This window comes from Pseudoliparis swirei, chromosome 1 (assembly GCF_029220125.1).
Source record: "Pseudoliparis swirei isolate HS2019 ecotype Mariana Trench chromosome 1, NWPU_hadal_v1, whole genome shotgun sequence".
NCBI classification, from domain to species: domain Eukaryota; kingdom Metazoa; phylum Chordata; class Actinopteri; order Perciformes; family Liparidae; genus Pseudoliparis; species Pseudoliparis swirei.
Window position 1 is genome coordinate 941,988 of NC_079388.1, and position 19,354 is coordinate 961,341.

Here is a 19,354-nt window from a genome sequence, read left to right on the forward strand (position 1 = left end):
CAGGAAGGAAGGACTTGAGGTATCTCTGCCTCAGACACCGGGGGTGAATCAGCCGGTGGCTGAAGGAGCTGAAGGAGCTGAAGGAGCTGAAGGAGCTGAAGGAGCTGTGCAGAGCTGCGAGAGTGTCATGCATGGGGTCGGAGGTTCATCAGGGACGAGAGCTTTGCCATCATCCTCCCGTCCCCCACCACCTCCACAGTATCCACAGGACACCCCAGCACGCTGCTGGCCTTCTTTAGCAGCTTGTTCCGCCTCTTCCTGTCAGCCGCTGCCATGCTGCTCCTCCAGAAGACCACTCCATAAAAGATGGCGGATGCCACCACAGAGTTTAAAAAAAGGTCTTTAGGAGGGCTCCCTCTGTCATGACATCACATGAGTGATAGTGTCACATGACACCTATTGTTCATCTGGTCACATGACATCTATTGTTCATCTGGTTACATGACATCTATTGTTCATCTGGTCTCATGACATCTATTGTTCATCTGGTCACATGACATCTATTGTTCATCTGGTCATATGACATCTATTGTTCATCTGGTCACATGACATCTATTGTTCATCTGGCCACATGACATCTATTGTTCATCTAGTTACATGACATCTATTGTTCATCTGGTCACATTACATCTATTGTTCATCTGGTCACATGACATCTATTGTTCATCTAGTCACATGACATCTATTGTTCATCTGGTCACATGACATCTATTGTTCACCTGGTCACATGACATCTATTGTCCATCTGGTCACATGACATCTATTGTCCATCTGGTCACATGACATCTATTGTTCATCTGGTCACATGACATCTATTGTCCATCTGGTCACATGACATCTATTATTCATCTGGTCACATGACATCTATTGTCCATCTGGTCACATGACATCTATTGTTCATCTAGTCACATGACATCTATTGTTCATCTGGTCACATGACATCTATTATTCATCTGGTCACATGACATCTATTGTTCATCTGGTCACATGACATCTATTGTTCATCTAGTTACATGACATCTAGTGTTCATCTGGTCACATGACATCTATTGTTCATCTGGTCACATGACATCTATTGTTCATCTAGTCACATGACATCTATTGTTCATCTAGTCACATGACATCTATTGTTCATCTGGTCACATGACCTCTATTCTCCTGTCCATCCTGGAGGGTTCTCCCCACCCCCCCCTCCCGTTGAAGAGCTGCTCCTGACCCCATGTAACTGGGAGGATGACGTATTCGTACAGATTGTAAAGCCGTCTGATGCAATTTGTGGTTTATGATTTTGGGCTAGACTAAATCAATTGAGTTTAATCCCTTAATCCAACAACTCTCAACCACACCCAATACGTGTTAGTACATTCCTGACTAGTTGGTGTGGCTCTGCCTATGGGCTTAAGTGACACAAGGAAACAGAACAGAACCAGACGAGTTCCCCGTTTTATGAGTTGTTTTCTCTCTGTTGGTTTAATGAACTCTCATTCCGACCGTCACCTTCCCCTGGAGCTCAGGCCCGTCCCACCTGTAGACGTTCCTTTGTTAGTCTGTCTCTCACTGGTCCTCGGACCCGTTGACTTGCCTGCCGGCCCTGACCTTCGATTCTCTGCTGCCCCTTTTTTTGACTTGTTTGCCTCCTTCCTCCTACCGGGTACAGGCGGGTCAAAACCAGGAGATCGGAATGATCTCCTGGTTTTGACCCAGTAAGAGGAATCATCTTTGTCTCAGAGTGTTTGGGTTCCTGTTTGTTGCACCATGACCATAACGAAGTGTCAGATGCTTCTGTCGAGGTCAAAGGCCTCCTTGAATTCTATGGTGTGACTCCTACTCTACAGCCTCCAGGGGCGACGTGGCGTGTTGGACAGCACCCTCCATCGCCATCATTAGCCACGTCAGATGAGGTCCCATCTTTGGAGGAAGGCTCCTGCGGCGTGTCGAGGAGCGCCGACGTTGTTGTGCGAGTAACTTTCCATTTTCATGTTCCTCTCAGACGATGAGATTCAACAATCTGAGACAAACACAAAGAGGATTCGATCACTCTTAACAACTCCAATGTCCTCGTTGTATTTGTTTATGTGGTGTTGTTCTGCTGTCATGAAACCGCCACGTCATGGAAAACTTGAGGGTCAGTTTCACCCACATGTTATTCTTTTCTTGGAGATCCGATGGTGGACATATGTGCAGTATGTTCCGTGCACCGGTCGGTCCTACAGACACGCTCAGTGGTTGACCCCTCACCCACTGCCACACCATCACATGCTGCTTCACCCTCGATGTCTGCACCTGTTCATATGTTCTGTTATTATGTATGTATGTATACATCTAGCTGAGATATTAAGTTGAGCTGTCGCTGGATGTTTGTTCTCCAGGGCGATGGTAACAACTCCCAGTGTCACACATCGTGGTCCTCCGCAACCCACCGGCAGTATTAAGCAACAAGGTCACGACCCCGCAACGCTTCCCCTCGGTCGCATCACTGCCGACACAACGAGGAACTGTCACCATGGCTGCATTGTGGGTTACAGGGCAGCTTCCATCCTCAACGCAGCCTCCAGCATTCCACCCTTTGTTGTAGAAGGACAATCAACAAATGTAACGTTTTCTGAAAGAAACGTTGCACTATGATTTCCAACCACAAGGCTCGTGGTGCCCCGAGGAGTCTGTGATGGGGCGGCTCACCAAAACCAGAGGCCGGAACTGGAGCTACGGAATTATTTTGTAGATCGTCTACGTAGCCGAGTGGTTACAGTGCATGTCAATTCATCATAGGGTCCATGACTCGATTCTAGCCTATAGGGACCTTTGCTGCACGGCATACCATCCATCCATCCATCTATCCATCCATCCATCCATCTATCCATCCGTTATCTGTAACTGCTTATCCTGTTCAGGGTTGCGGTGGGGCCGATCTTAGGGACATTGGGCGAAGTTAGACCGTGGACACAGAGCCAACACATACAACCATTCACACTCCGTTCAGAGTCACCACTGAGCTGCTGTCTTTGGGCCGTGGAGCCGGGGAGTCCCACGCCGCCCCGTGGAGAACATGCTGACGCACACAGACGGCCGGTCCGGCACAGGGAGCAGAGCCGGCCCACAGCGCTGCGTTCCCTTTTCTCTCGGCACATTTGCTCTACACCGTCAAATAAAAGCAATACATAACATATTCGAGAAGAAACTTCCTGATTGTCCGGCACATTTTCACATTTACTGTTAATGTGATGTGCATTGAGCGGTACAGTTAACATTTTGAGTTTCACAACAATCCTGTTTTAATGTGTTATGTTATGTATCTCATATGGATGTAAATGTATTGATAGCTTAAGTTCCGTTAGAAAAACTATACTTTTGAATTCTGAGGCCTGAAGTTAGAGGAGGGAGGAGGGAGGAGGCAGCATCCTATCAGACGGTTGGACATGTTTTGCTTGGTTGGGATAAAACAAGGTTAGAGTCTGTTATTATTGCACCGACGGTCTGTTGATTAAACAACATACTGATAATGTGGTATTCTTAGAATCTAATCAGTACGTATATGTATATTTTGTCTAACTACCTTTGTTTGTAAACTACCATGAACATCAACATTAACTTTGTTTGTAAACTATCATGAACATCCACACTAACTTTATTTATAAACTACCATGAACATCAACATTAACTTTGTACCAGAGGCCTGCGGCACCAGAGGCCTGCGGCTCCAGAGGCCTGAAGCACCAGAGGCCTGCGGCTCCAGAGGCCTGCGACACCAGAGGCCTGAGGCACCAGAGGCCTGCAGCTCCAGCCCCTCACAGCGACTCAGAGGTAAACAGTTTCCTTATCTGCGGCTCTCAGCAGTTGGCGGACGTCAGCGGCTCGGGGCGGAGAACATACTTTGAAAGGAAAATAAATCATGCAGTCCTCTGGCTGCACGCCCGCAGCAGGAACCCTGGCTGGAGCTACAGGATGCTTCCTCTCTCACAGCCAAACAAAGGCCCTGTGTGTGCGCAACATAACAAGGGAAGGAATCAAGTGACTATGATAGTCATTGAATCAAGACGGTTGGTGCACAACACATTAAATCATACGAAGGTAATTGATGCATTCCTGCAGTATGCTGCAAGTCCTTTATAAAAGGGAAAGGTTTAGGTGATAGAGCTTCATCTGGACGCCCATGTGCTGCTGCTTATCTTGATCGGGTACTTGTTTACTTATTAATTCAATTCAGTATATTTTGTATTACTCAAAATCACAAATAAAAAATGTGGGTGTATGCTCACATCACCATCTCCAAGTTCTCCACACATACAACGGAGCTGTTTTTTTAATATTTTCTTAATTAGAAAAGACAGAATTAGACGAGCTGGTCAAAGAAGAGTCTTGAATGTCAAACCATAAGAGGTTGTGCATTGTTCAGGGTTATTTGAGAGTTTTTCCTGATCCGATGTGAGGTTTTGGGGCAGGGATGTCTATGTGTACAGATTGTAAAGCACTCCGAGACAAATTTGTAATTTGTGAAATTGGGCTATACAAATAAACTGAATTGAATTGAATTGAATTCAACAATTGAGTCATTGAAATTAATAGAAACTCATACAAGCGTTGGTTTCCAGCTGGTGACTCAGTTCTGTAGAAAACATTGCTTAACATGTCGTCACCTTCCTAAAATAATGGCCTATCATTTTTTGACAAAAATTCTATTTTTGCCTAAATCATGTCCTCATGATACTGTCCACCTCTGGTAAGATCACCTCCATCCTCAGTTGAACTCATCATGTGATTCTACCCCTGTACTAGAATATATCACAATATCATATATAGAAGTGTGGCAGCTGTCTCTAATCTGGCCTCGGCTGCCGATGATTGGCAATCAGTCAGTAGCCGAGGCCGCCCTCATAAAAGCTCCCAGTTGAGAGTGGAGCGGGAGTGAGCAGAGGCGCAGGTTTGCGGTCTGCTCGGTGTTGAGTGTGATACGAATAAAAGATGTAACCAAACGGAACCTCGCGGTAGTCTGGCTATCCTTGGTGCTTGTGGGGGAAACCCACGGGCAGCGGCAATAGAGCTGCTACAAGATCAATATCATATATAGATGAATCCCATAAATAGATCAATATCATATATAGATGAATACCATAAATAGATCAATATAATATATAGATGAATATCATATATAAATCAATCTCATATACGTATATCACAATATCATATCGAACAATATCATGTGATCAATATCATATATAGATGAATATCATATATAAATGAAGATCATAGGCCGGGTGCCTCCTGCTCTCAGGATGACCGTTGGTACCGGCGGCTCGGCTTAAGCCGAGGGAGGCGGGGTCAAGTGTCCACATGGCGTAATGGAACCAGGGATTGAATGGCCGACCCGGCTCACCCCTGATGAGTTAGTGAAGAGCAGACCAATCGATATTATTTTCAACGTTTCTTTAATAAAAAACAACCCATAGGGTTTTATACAAAAGAAATACACCTTATAAAGTATCAAGAATTCATTGCAAACATACTTTCTCATGAATCAGTCTTTAACAGTGAAGCTGGTAAACCACCCCAGTGGAGATCTCAGTGGTTTCATGTCGTCGTGGACAACCGTTCAGAGGATCCCGAGGTCAGTTTCCAAAAAAGTTGAGTTTTCCAAACAGAAAGTCCACATCACGATCATTGATCACACAATAACACATGGAAGTCTTGTAGGCAGGAGAAGAGCAAAATGCATCAATCAAAAAGTGCATAAAATACAGGAATAAGAAACTGTTTTTCAAACACCGGTAGATAAGAACATATAAATGCTGCATTATGTTCCATGAGCTGCCAAGGAAGATTATTTGACATGCTGTGATTCTCAAAGGCGGCAATATTCCCCACAAACTTTTGACTTGTTGAAGAACGGTGGATTGAACCCTCTGAGAGTGGAGTGAGACCCCTTAAAGACACAGCGGCTGACAGGGATGTCAACGCATCATGAGGACAAGACAAAGCCACACGGGGCAAAGGCGTCGCAGCAGGCCGGGGGGGGGGGGGCACACAACGCTGGGCCCCCGAGACAAAGTCAGAAAGTGGCTGGGAAGTGAAGTGAGACCCTTGAGTGTTTGCACAGGGACAGCGTGTTCAGCAATGCAGCGCGCCACAGCCGGGGGCGGGGCCTCCGGGTCCCCAACCGGGAGAGCGGCAGGCGGAAGACCCCCGGGGCGGGCCGGCGTCTTCCCACAGGCCCGTCGTCCTCCGGCCATCACAGCTCCTCTGGAGTTTGGACCTTCTGCTCCTTTTTCACGTGCTTAAGATAAACGGTCCCCGAGAGCCGGACCATCGCTCTGAGTCCCTCAGCAGACCGGCAGCATGCGAGCGTTGCCGTTGAACTCCTCCTCCGCCTGGAAGAAGAGAAGGGTTGTCACATGAGACGGACCGATCGCATCGGTCCGACGGAGAGGGGTTACGCTCGCGACCTGGTCGGGACGCCTACCTCTGCGTACGCCGGGAGGGGCGGGAACTGGAAGGCCGGCGTGTTCATGAAGATGGGGCTGTCGTCTCCGTCGACGTCGTCCAGGAGCGGCGTGAGCGGCTGGTCCAGGCGGCAGTCGCGGGCGATGTCGCAGTAGCTGGGCAGCTCCGGGGGCATCCGGAGGGACACCCAGCTCTGGGACGCATAGCTGGACAAACTGTCCTGGCTGCTCACGCTGTTGCTGCGGCTGCCCAGACCGGAAGTACCGATGACCAGCGGCAGCTCCAGGATCAGCTTCTCACTTCCAGGGATGTGGATGTAAATCTAGCACAAGGAAAAACGCGCGTTAACATTGGCGTTCGACTCTCGAAAGGCAACAACCAAAAGAAATCGGCGGGATGCTCCGGTACAGGCGGCAGCCGGGAGCTCACCATGAGAGCGTATTCCACCCGGATGATGTTGCAGCCCAGCATCGACGGTTTGATCTTGGGCACCCGGATGGTCTTCCCCTGCCAGGCATCGCACATGCCGGAGATGATGTGGTTGCCCCGCACCGAGGACAGCTTCTGGCGGAACACCTTGGTGCGGCCGTTGGCCTGGTAGGTGTGCTTGGCGATGATGGCGGCCTTGGGCACCACGATGCGGGAGCACGTGTTCTCGAACTTGGCGTTGATGCAGATGTCTTCGCCTTCGCAGAAGCCGCGGCGGTCGATCTTTGCATTCAGCGACACCTGGCCATCGGGGATGAACATGCACGTGACTTTCTTCTCCTTCACGCCGCCTGTGGGAGACTGAGGAGACAAGAGAGAGGTGAGACTCCGACCTCACGGGGAGACGCCGCGTCGGAGCGATAGCAGCGCGGTGTCAGTGAACTCACCAGCAGGTCGGGGGTGTTGACGTCCAGGGGCTCTTCCACCTCAAAGGACTTCTTACACTCCAGAGTGGGCTGCTGTGGCCTCTCCATCCGGGCCTTCACGCAGTACTGGACATAGCCAAACTTCCCCTTGTATGACGACACAAGCTGCCTGTGAAAACAAGCGAGGGGCAAATTAAAGCCAACGGTACAAAACAACCACAACCAACCATGGCAGCTGGTCTGGAGGGAGGAACACGGGCTCACCCTTGCTGCGGGAGCTCAAATCCAAACAGGTACTGATATTTGTTGCCGGGCCTCAAGACGACTGATCCATCAGAGTCTGGAGAGGGAAAAGGGCACAAGGTCAAATAGGCCTTCTGGACGGGGCTCCTGCCTCTTGGGTGACAGCAGCAGCTGTTCAACTGCCTTTGAAACAGTGTGGATGCACACAGGAGACTTGGTGCTTGTTTTATAAAGCATGAAAGAGTATTAATAGTTGTATTATTTCATTAAATAGTGTTAATATTTGTTTTATAAAGCATTAGAGTGTTAATAGTTGTTTTATTGCATTAGTGTTGATAGTTTTATAAAGCATTAAATAGTATTGATAGTAGTTTTATAAAGCATTAGTGTTATTAGTAGTTGTATAATCCATTAAATAGTGCTAATAGTAGTTTTATAAAGCATTAACGTGTGTTGATCGTAGTTTTATAAAGCATTAGAGTGTTATGAGTAGTTTTAGTGCATTATAGAGTGTTATTAGTAGTTTTATAAAGCATTAGAGAGTGTTAATAGTAGTTTTAGTGCATTAGAGAGTGTTATTAGTAGTTTTATAAAGCATTAGAGAGTGTTAATAGTAGTTGTATAATCCATTAAAGTGCTGCACGGTGACATCATGGAGTTGTCCAGCGGCTTCAGGTGACACGGTGACCAGAGTGAGCGTACCTGTGGGGTGGTCGTCCAGGAGCAGCACGTCTTCGTACCGGAGATACTCGGCCTCCTGGCGGCACCGCTGCTTGCCCTTCGCGTACTCCACCTTGGCGCAGCCCAGACCCAGAACCCGGAGCGCGGACACGCGCGTCACCTCGTTCACTTCCACCTCCACGCGCCCGGACACCTTCTCCCCGCCGCAGTAGAACGTCTTGCTCGGGTCGGAAAAGATCACCTGGAAGCTCTTCACTCTCTTCGCCATGGCCACCATGACTGCTGGTCGTTCGGGGGTATTCGTACGGTAAGGCGGGGGACTTGTCGCGCTGGTTCCGTCGCTGAGAAGCGGGTCCTCGTCGTGGGAAGCAACAGCCTCGCCTCACTCTGCTGTCAACAAAGGCGCGCGCCTGGTTTTAACAAGAGCCACGGCGCTTGAGACATGAGCGGCCCGGGTGTGCAGCGTGGCTCAGCGCGTGCACACCGCTCTGATTGGTGGAAAACCTTTGTTTTTGTCGGCTCCAGCCAATGGGCGCCCAGAAGCGACGCGTGGGCACCGCGTGGCCGCGAGATCTCAGAGCGTGCTCAGCAGATGTGCGCACAGGAAGTGTGGAGCAGGGAGAAGAGAGTAGTAAACACGCTGAGAGCGGGACGTTAGTCACCTGCACCTGAAACAGCTTTAGTGATGTACATGTACATGTTAGTGTGAATGTTCATGTTCACATTAACGTTGATGTTCATGTTTATGTTCATGTTACCATTAATGTTAACGTTCATGTTAGTGTGAATTTGAATGTTCATGTTAACGTTAACATGAATGTTAACGTTAACGTAAATGTTAACGTGAATGTTCATGTTAACGTTAATGTGAATGTTCACGTGAATGTTAACATTAATGTTAACGTTAACATGAACATAACGTAAATGTTAATGTGAATGTTAACGTAAATGTTAACGTGAATGTTAACATTAATGTTCACGTTCACATTAATGTTAACCAACATACAAGAAACTATACAAAACTAAGAATACCTAGCAACAACAGCTCATGTTTAAAATACATATACACTACCGTTCAAAAGTTTGGGGTCACCCAGACAATTTTATGTCTTCCATGAAAACTCACACTTTTATTTATCAAATGAATTGAACATTTCATAGAACATATAGCCAATACATTGACAAGGTTAGAAATAATGATTAATATTTGAAGTATTAATTTTGTTCTTCAAACTTCAAGCTCAAAGGAAGGCCAGTTGTATAGCTTATATCACCAGCATAACTGTTTTCAGCTGTGCTAACATAATTGCACAAGGGTTTTCTAATCAGATATTAGTCTTCTAAGGCGATTAGCAAACACAATGTACCATTAGAACACTGGAGTGATAGTTGACGGAAAAGGGCCTCTATACACCTATGGAGATATTTCATTAGAAACCAGACGTTTCCACCTAGAATAGTCATTTACCACATTAACAATGTATAGTGTGTATTTTTGATTAATGTTATCTTTATTGAAAAAACAGTGCTTTTCTTTGAAAAATAAAGACATGACCCCAAGTGACCCCAAACTTTTGAACGTTAGTGTATATATATATATATATATATATATATATATGTGTGGCTATTGTAGGGACATGAAGGAAGTTTTAAGTATGAATATAATACACTAAATAAAGAATAATTTGGCCGTTTTGATGGCTTTATTAAAGATGTGAGTGGAGCAGAAGGGAGAGACATGGAAAGAGTTTCACACCATTAGGAATACAATACCACAATAATGCATTTGTTTAGGGCGACACTCATTGTACACACGGTTTATTATGGGCTACATGTTGTCCCAGTTATTGAGAGTCTACCAACCTGTCACAGGTAACCGTGAGAGGCGTGAGCTGAGCTCATGTGCAGCCATGTGCACTGTTCCTGGAATTGCTCAGTGCCAATGTTTTTCATGTGGGCACTCCCAGAATCCACACAGCAGAACTAATGTGTGTGCGATACAGTCCTGATCTGTTTGGTTAAGATTAAAACGGTGAAGTGTGGTGAGAAGACAAACGCTCCACATTCGATGAGACATCTTGAACTCCATTGACGGCCGTGGAGCTCCGGTCCAGCTCGGGCTCAGACACGTGAACTCTGCGTCTGTTCTTCTCAGAATGCTCTCTGGGAATGAGCCGGAGCACAATAACAGCTGCATGATACGACGGGTTTGTTTTCCTCTCAGCTAATCAGGGCCAGGCAGAGGAAATATGTCCACATGCAGAGCTTGTTGTTGTTATAACATGAACACGGCCGGAGCAGCACAAACATCGAGAAATAAATAGAGTGAATGTTTAAATCAGCAAACCTGAGAGCAACTTGATGTTTATCTTTTAATCGCAATACATGTCATTTAGCTGACGCTTTTATCCAAAGCGACTTACAATCCTGTTACATTCATACACCGTAGACACAGCTAAAGAGAGACATTCAGGGTCAAGTATCTTGCTCAAGGACATATCGACGAGGGCGGGGATTGAACCGCCAACCCCCTGATTGAAGACGGAGCTGCTGCCCACTGACCCACAGACATCCTTATGTCAATAGGACTAATATGCATATACATCAAATACGGCATACAACCAGGCAGATAGCAATCATTGAAGTGACTCCATGCTGCATCGTGTGTGCGCTGATCACAGGTAAGATGTGCAACAACTTCCTAGAAAGTGTGTGTTGGTGTGTGTGTGTATCTGCAGTAACCCGCCATCCCATTAGCAAAGAACATTTGCACCACATGTGGGGTGTGTTTCTGTTATTTTGTCCACCCCTTTGTGTACGAGGAGGGACAGATTACAGCTGAATTGTGCAGGCGGGACAAACAGCGACGTGGAAGCCGATCCCTCCGGCCCAGAGTGTGTTTACCAGACTCTCAGGACGTGTCCTCTCTCGCTGTGTTCCCTGCATGTGGGCGTGTGGGGTCATGTGACCTGCTCCGCCCGGCTGCCGCTGGAGGCTGGAAGCTGTTTTCGATGTGATGAGATCACATTGTTCCCTTCGGTGAACCTTCACCCACTTACCGTAGAAGTCTTATTACACCGAAAAGGAAGAACTCCACCGGACACCTCGCGCTGTGGGGATGAGCGGCTCCTCAAGGGAGGGGGTTTATATCTCAAGTTGTTCCTGATCCGATGTGAGGTCAAAGGTCAGGGATGTCGTATGTGTACAGATTGTAAAACCTTCTGAGGATTATGAGTAATTTGTGGTATTGGATTGAACATGTAAACGTCCCCATGCCGCCTTAAGTCATGAGAGCTTGTGTATGAAGCTCATACTTCTTGTTGAAAATGTACAAATATACAAAAACACAAGTAAACAACCTCATATATGAATATTTAAAAGGATTTGAAATGTTCATCAAAATCATTGTTGGATGTTATTACATTGAGGATTTGATCTATATCCATACACCGTGGAACAGCTCCGGGGATCAAACCCCCGGCCCCCTGAGGACGACCCGCTCCCCTGATGCAGTCGCCCTTTACGAGCCGCTTCTCATGAGTGACACTCTTTAATGTGTGTGTGTGTGTGTTTTTTAGATGTATGACATCAAACTGAGAACAGGAAATAGAGAGAAGGAAACATCGGGAATAATTCTATTTCTTGTCTTTCTGACTGGTTTTAATGTTTTAATGAATGTTCTTGATGGTTTTCTTGTGCGTTGTGTGTTAAATGTTCTTGATAGTTTTCTTGTGCGTTGTGTTAATATTCTTGATAGTTTTCTTGTGCGTTGTGTGTTAATATTCTTGATAGTTTTCTTGTGCGTTGTGTTAATATTCTTGATAGTTTTCTTGTGCGTTGTGTTAATATTCTTGATAGTTTTCTTGTGTGTTGTGTGTTAATATTCTTGATAGTTTTCTTGTGCGATGTGTGTTAATATTCTTGATAGTTTTCTTGTGCGTTGTGTGTTAATATTCTTGATAGTTTTCTTGTGCGTTGTGTTAATATTCTTGATAGTTTTCTTGTGCGTTGTGTGTTAATATTCTTGATAGTTTTCTTGTGCGATGTGTGTTAATATTCTTGATAGTTTTCTTGTGCGATGTGTGTTAATATTCTTGATAGTTTTCTTGTGCATTGTGTGTTAATGTTCTTGATAGTTTTCTTGTGCGTTGTGTGTTACTGTTCTTGATAGTTTTCTTGTGCGTTGTGTGTTAATGTTCTTGATAGTTTTCTTGTGCGTTGTGTGTTAATGTTCTTGATAGTTTTCTTGTGCGTTGTGTTAATGCTCTTCATAGTTTCATGTGGAGCACTTTGAATGGCCTTGTTGAAATGTGCGTACCAGATAAAGTTGCCCCGCGCTCATATTCAGCGGACACACAAACACGTATGAATGTCTTTCCACTTTTGTTTGAACACTTAATCAAATGAATTCAATTTCAATTCAATTAAAATTGAATTGAAATTGAATTAATGGCCGAGCTTGAGGATCCAGCCTTAAAGCGAGAGGTAGCGTCCTCCTGACTCCAGCGACGTCCAGGAGAACAACACCGGACAGCTGCAGGTATGCATCGTGCAGTATTACTGACGACCAGAAATAACATGTGTCGATGTCGTGGTTATGATGAGTCAGCGTTGTTGTGCATGTGTTCTGCAGAGCACACACACACACATGTTCCCGGTCTGCTCGCAGAGCAGCGAGCGCACGTGTGACATCATCACGAGGTTATGTTGTTGTCTTTGCATAGGAGACACAACAAAAGACTTGATACACACTAATAACACATGACAACTATTCCACGTCTGGATGTTCTTTAAGCTGGAGGAGAGAAGCTGAGACGAGGTTTATCTTTACTTTAATTCAATGTGTCTTTAATAGATTTGTCACAACTCAGTAATTACATTTTGACTAGGCAGAAAAAACGTTTAATACTTCTCCAATTGAGCCATTGAGATTATAGATCAAGTGTATAAATGATTATAGATATCTACAGTGACATTATGACTATTCCTGCGTTGTATCCACACTTCATTTTGACTTGTTAGAATTTAAATTAAGATAACGCTTGAACTGGAATGATGACGAATGTAAATGACGCCTCTCAGAGTTATGGATCCTCATAATCCTCCCACATGAAGGGATTTGTGATGCAAATAAATGAGACAAAGATAAATCACGTTTTACACCTTTAATGTGACATAACGTCAACAAATCAACTGAAAAACAAACTGGAAGCTTTTAGTGGGAAGAAAACTCAACGTACAATAAGCTGATTAATAAATAAGCATAACCCTAATACTAGACTATTAAACTAATACTTAGTGGAAACACCTTTCCATGTTACTACAGCAGTATGAGTGATGCTCAGTTATAAGAGGCTGCACACACACACGCCGATACTTATGCTTTTCAATTGAATTGTTTATGTTATGTCACATTAAAAGTAATAGTTTGGACATGCCTCATCTTCATCCTGGTGGATGGCAGCAGATTTTATATCTGGAATGTCTCGGTCCATGTTTACAGTCAGAGCCGTATGCCGAGCAGGCCCATCCCATAATGATCCCCTCCAGTGTCTGGGTGGAGGAGCAGCTCCAAACATGGAGCGGATGAATGCATCCAGACTGCACCGCGGAGTCTTCAGCCGGCTTCTCGTCTGGATTACGGTTTGTTTTTTAAAATAAATTAGTCTGACAGGCTCTTCCACAAGAGGTCCTACACAACTCTATGATCACTCTTGAGCACCTGGTGGGGGTTTATAGTGAAATGTTCCACCTTTGGATTATGGCACCATCAATGCTCACATCAACATGCAGAGATGTTGAAATACTTCCAATAGCTTCAGTATATTTAACAAGGTTGAAGCCAAAAGAAACAGATCACATAGAAGACACGGGAGCTTCACAATGTGAAGTGGCCAACAATCACACGTAGCAATGAGACCAGCTTCTTATCCAGGAGTGAAGATCTTGAACTACTTTAGAGATGAAGCAATGGGTGATGGGCTTCTTAACTTCTGCCTCAGAACCTGAAAACAGGGCCGACACTGCCCACTAGTGGCGGAATAACGCTGCTACACTTGAATGCATCATGAGGTCAAGATCCAAACATGTTTGAGCAACTCCAAATGAGCTGGTAGCACCATGCTGACGAGTGACGACTATTCCAATCAGTCATCGTAGGCTGGATTAATGTCTCACTGCTTCAGATTAAACATTTAGACAATCATTGTGCATAAACCCACGCTTCAGATTGAAGCTCCCCATCAGGACCGTAAGGTTCCCAGGAGGTCAGACAAGTCATTTTGAAGAGTGAAGTCAATTTATTTTGTATAGCCTATTCTCACAAATGTCTCAAGAGGGCATTACAATCTGTACACAGATATCCCTGACCTTTGACCTCACATCGGGTCAGGAACAACTCCCAAATAACCCTTCAGGAGAGCAAGATCCCTCTCCAGGATGAACAGAAGGAATCTAGAGTTTAAACTCATTCAATGAATACAAGTGTACAGACAGCTCAACATTGCATCAAATTCACATTTTTTCATAGACAAAATAAAAACAAGTGAGGATAGTTGTGGTGTGTAATATTTTATTAGATAATAAGTAGACAACACAGCCAATCAGAGGGCTCACAGCTGCGTCTCCGTCGGTCACCAGCAGATCAGCTCAACCTGACAAGGAAAGGTTCAGCCATTAAGTTCACCAGCAAGGAGGTCAGTCCACCACTTCATTTACTTTATTTTTTACAGACGATCTGACTTTAGACAACATGTTCCCAGCAGGTCCTCTGAGCGGCTGCTGCAGAGGCCCAGTGGGATGGGGGTTTATTTCTGGTCAATTCCACAGCGAGACAGGAACGGGGAGTCCTGAGAGCCTTGGTATATGACCAACATGAAGAACAGGACCGTTACTCACAGAGGGAAGCAGGCGGCGACGCTCCTGTAGCCACGCCTCCACGATCACTTCAATCTGAAAATGTAAAATTAATGTCGGTCCAATCTGTAAAACAATCAGTTTTATTTCACATTATAAGACAACATGTTCCCACAGGTCCTCTGAGCGGTTGCTGCAGAGGACCTGTGGGATGGGGGTTGATTTCTGGTCAATTCCACAGCGAGACAGGAACGGGGTTGTCCTGAGAGCCTTGGTATATGACCAATAATATGAACCATTACTTACAGCCAGAAGGTAGAGATGCTCCTCATGCCACGCCTCCAGGATCAATTCACAATCTGAAAATTTCATTTGGTAAAGTTAAAACAAAATTCTCACAGCAAAGTGTGTTTAAGCGTTGATGTTTACAAACAAACTGTATCTGATTAGAAAGTGTGGATTGATTCACTTTTATTACATTAAGTGTTCTGCAGTAATATCCCAGCATGCTAATGGCAGTGAACACGTGGGTAAAGCAAAACTACAGGTTTATTATGCGAGATATTTCCAACGACACAACCCTACAGTTAAAGGTCAGTCGGGATAGACCTCGGGGTTCTCTGAACACTCGGCTCCGATTCTCACCTCAGGTTTAGGTCCTTCTGGTCTGATGCGAGGCTTCGCTGAGCAGCAGAGACCTGGAGGCACAACGAGTAGAAGAGATCAGCCACGAGGACACAAACCAATCACGACCAAGTCATCAGCAGATGCATTTGGACAAATCTCTCAACACCAGACAAATAAAACTGCTGCATTTTAAAGACAAGTTAGAGTGTTTCAGCCATCAACCAGGACTCCAGACACTGGTTGTCAGGAGACCAACAATGCCAGATGTTGAGTTTGTCTAGCACTGACTTTTGAGCAATCCAGCTGACGGAACAACTGGTTGCAGATACAGAGTGCTGTGTTCATGTACAGATAATGAAATACACTTACTGCTGCTTCAAGTTCAGTCTCAGCCTGCTACAAGTTCAGAGCTCCAGCATCACAACGGACTAAAGACAAAGACAACTTTCAGTGACGTTGACAAAAACACATTTACAAAGCAGAAGCATTCAACCTCATGGTTACATTTGGTTAGCTAAAGCATGAATCTCAGAATGACACAAATATAGGAGAAAATTTGAAATGTCAATAAGACCTTTAACAGACTAGGAGCACCAGCTTCTTAAACACAGATTTGGATTTCACTAATGGACGGGAACAGAACTAATATTACAGGACCTCATGCCTTACAATTACAAAAGTGGTTCATGGTTTGGAAATGGCCAAACACACATGTACATATTACACACACAAGTGCAGGTACTTCACCATTGGTCAACCAGAAGGGCCGGTATGTTACTAGGTGTTCTGCAGTAATATCCCAGCATGCTAATGGCAGTGAACACGTGGATAAAGCAAAACTACAGATTTATTATGTGAGGTATTTCCAACGACACGACCCTACAGTTAAAGGTCAGTCGGGATAGACCTCAGACCACTTGTCTCATTAACAACTTTCAGATCACTCACCTTTTTAAGCAAAATCCCTGCTGAGGTCTGGGATAAGCAGGCCATCCTTCACTGCAGCAGAAACAGAACAAGTTCGTCAGGACCTTGAGAACTGGGTGGATTTTATACACACGTTTTGTAATATTCATTTTCCACCTTGTGGTGTAGACAAATAAAGAGACCTGTAAAACTCATTTCTAGTCTTCCACCCACTCAAAGTGCATTTAACACTTCAAATCATTCATATAGATCGGAGGAGCACCAGCCCAAACCAACATTCACAGTAGAACAGCTACGGGAGCAATTTGAGTTTAGCGTCTTGCCCAATGACACATGGACATGGGCTAGTGGAGCCAGGGGTCGAAGCGCTGATGAAGACATCGAGCTAGCGCACACAATAAGACTATTCTACATTTTGTTGTGGAACTATGTTCTTATATGTATAATTTCCCCTTTTAAATTACTTATTGCAGTCTCATGTTACCATACAGTACAGATTGCTGAGGTGACCATTGACACGTCCTGTATGCTAAGTACATGCATTGTGTTTCAGCCATCAACCAGGACTCCAGACACTGGCTGTCAGGAGACCAACAATGCCAGATGGTGAGTTTGTCTTGCACTGACTTTTGAGCAATCCAGCTGACGGAACAACTGGTTGCAGATACAGAGTGCTGTGTTCATGCAGGTGAGTGTGGCCTCTGTACTTACATGATGTTTCACATGTTGCATCGGTGCAGAAGCCCCGGGCAGTGAGGAAACCTACTGAGGCAGAAGGATCGTGATAATGTGTTCCAGCTATGCACTCTCATCAGCAGGAAGGCATGATGTTCAGAGGGGCATCCATCATCACACTTCAGAGCAGTTGAACATTTTGCCAATCATCATGACGATAGTAAAGACTAGATTTATCTGGAAAACTACTTACCAAGCTGGTCTGAGCTCCACAGCACCTGTCAAGAGAAAAGCACTGTAAGACAGAGTTGACATTCAATTACACCAACTTGAAACAAGTGAACAGATGTCAGTTCTCATAAGTAACACTGCTACTGATTGAGCAGCAGTGGGTTGCAAGAGAAGCAGTTGCTCTGTGCACTGTTTGAGCGTTATGGCCCACCGAACAGGACCAGAGCTCAGACTGTGCCAACGAGATGAACAGCTTCAATTTCATGTTTACTTCCTGCTGCTCCCTTTGGGGACGAGTTTGAGACACTGTGCATGTTTTAGGCGATGGTATGCATTTCCACATCAAGCTGCATTACGGTGAACCTGAGAAACCCACGCCGTTATAAATAACTTGGGTCATGTAGAGTAGTTCATTTATTTGTCAGTTAACAGCCTTTCCAATTCATTGGTGAAATAACTTGCTTGGGTATATTTATTACTGTGTAGTGCATAAAGACTTGTGTAACTTGTTAAGAATTTAAAATATAAGTTACAGTAGCCATGAAACAAACAATCTGTTAAGACTATACCCTAACATTTATCAAATTGTATAAGTGTAAGTTGATTTTTACAATCGTGACAACAGTTTAAGATTTTACAAATATAAACGTACCTCATGTCCCAGAAGGGCAGCTCCAACAGTCGGGTAAGGTTCCCTCCATCACACGTGGCAGTAAGTCATATCCTACAGGGAAGAGTTTGGCTGTCATCCTGCAGGAAAGAGTTTATTTTAATGAGACGTTTCAATCTCTACAAGTAAAGCAGTTTGTAACCTAATATAAAATTAGTAATATTCAGTGCATTTCATGCATCTAATAAACAGCCAATAGTGTGTATGTGCCAGGCCTCATTGTCACAGTTCAGCAACCAACAGTGCAGAGGTGAAAGCAAAACCTGACATGAATACTATGGCCACAGTAGTGCGGAGATAAGCCCACTGCGCAGGACAGTCCCACAGGTATGCACGTGGCGCGAGACATCAAGATGGCTGCTCAAATAAATTCCCATGTCATATTTGTATTTTTTAAATCACGTACTTATTCGACACATCCAAACATTCAGAAGCGCCATAGAGCAAATATACTACTGGCTCAACAGCTCAGGGGAGGAACGTGATGATTGCGTCACTGAAGGCTCATGGGACACCCCGGTCGTGTCCCACGTGACTAGAGCGCCGTTAAGAGCCTTCCGGCTAACTATTAATGATGTTAAATCACAGTAGTTTTTCAATTAACAAAGCTGAGGCGGATGTTGGCTTAACGTTACATTCAAAGTGAAACCATAAACCGTATGCACTTATAGGAAGCCGATACTTCAGTCACGCTAGCTGCAGCTAGCTGCTGCGTCACGCTAGCTGCGAGCTAGCTAGCTTTTCTGGTAACAAGTACAACGTGGCGCGCAAAATGTGAGGACGCGACGTTGTAAACGACTAGCTCAATACAACCAGGTACAGTGTACGGCGTATAACGGCGGCGCGTGAAGCGTTGAGTGGAGTCGGGTCCATGCGGTCAGTCACGTTTACCTGCAATGCGGTGGCGACTCCGGTGTGGACTCGAGTCAGAGAGCCGTGAGAAGAGAACATACGACGTGACGCAAACCTATTTATAGGGTGAGTTACGTCAGTTGAGACCACTTTTCGACAACCACCCAATGCGTTCAGGGAAGCTCGGAAATCCTACCATCGTATGTTTTGTTGGAAATATAAAATGTTCTTGGCATATTCTACAAACTAATTCCGTCATGAAGCAGAACGCTGGCTTCTCTCTGAAGTCTGCAGTGCGTGCTTC

General features: G+C 45.1%; 1 protein-coding gene, 1 long non-coding RNA gene and 3 other non-coding genes across 9 annotated transcripts; all 5 read right to left on the minus strand.

The window, feature by feature from the left end:
- Positions 1-5,406: 5,406 nt before the first annotated feature.
- On the minus strand, positions 5,407-8,641 carry txnipa (thioredoxin interacting protein a). The gene is made up of 6 exons (XM_056438998.1): positions 8,235-8,641; positions 7,554-7,629; positions 7,311-7,458; positions 6,865-7,224; positions 6,455-6,757; positions 5,407-6,362 (listed from the first exon to the last, which is right to left on the minus strand). The coding sequence occupies exons 1-6, from the start codon at positions 8,488-8,490 to the stop codon at positions 6,315-6,317; spliced, it is 1,191 nt and encodes a 396-aa protein (XP_056294973.1). The 5' UTR covers positions 8,491-8,641; the 3' UTR covers positions 5,407-6,314.
- Positions 8,642-14,767: 6,126 nt separating this feature from the next.
- On the minus strand, positions 14,768-19,184 carry LOC130209871 (uncharacterized). 5 transcript variants are annotated; one of them, XR_008834741.1, is made up of 10 exons: positions 19,090-19,184; positions 18,181-18,278; positions 17,551-17,575; positions 17,334-17,387; positions 16,644-16,694; positions 16,065-16,123; positions 15,714-15,766; positions 15,375-15,427; positions 15,111-15,164; positions 14,768-14,866 (listed from the first exon to the last, which is right to left on the minus strand). It is a non-coding gene; the product is annotated as an uncharacterized LOC130209871 (long non-coding RNA). The 5 variants fall into 5 exon arrangements; XR_008834742.1 differs by having other exon boundaries at positions 14,768-15,194; XR_008834747.1 differs by having other exon boundaries at positions 14,768-15,427; positions 17,334-17,384.
- Positions 15,550-15,683, minus strand: LOC130199185 (small nucleolar RNA SNORA18). Its single transcript, XR_008832776.1, has one exon. It is a non-coding gene; the product is annotated as a small nucleolar RNA SNORA18 (small nucleolar RNA).
- Positions 15,879-16,032, minus strand: LOC130199158 (small nucleolar RNA SNORA8). Its single transcript, XR_008832768.1, has one exon. It is a non-coding gene; the product is annotated as a small nucleolar RNA SNORA8 (small nucleolar RNA).
- Positions 16,475-16,608, minus strand: LOC130199174 (small nucleolar RNA SNORA18). Its single transcript, XR_008832773.1, has one exon. It is a non-coding gene; the product is annotated as a small nucleolar RNA SNORA18 (small nucleolar RNA).
- Positions 19,185-19,354: the final 170 nt, after the last annotated feature.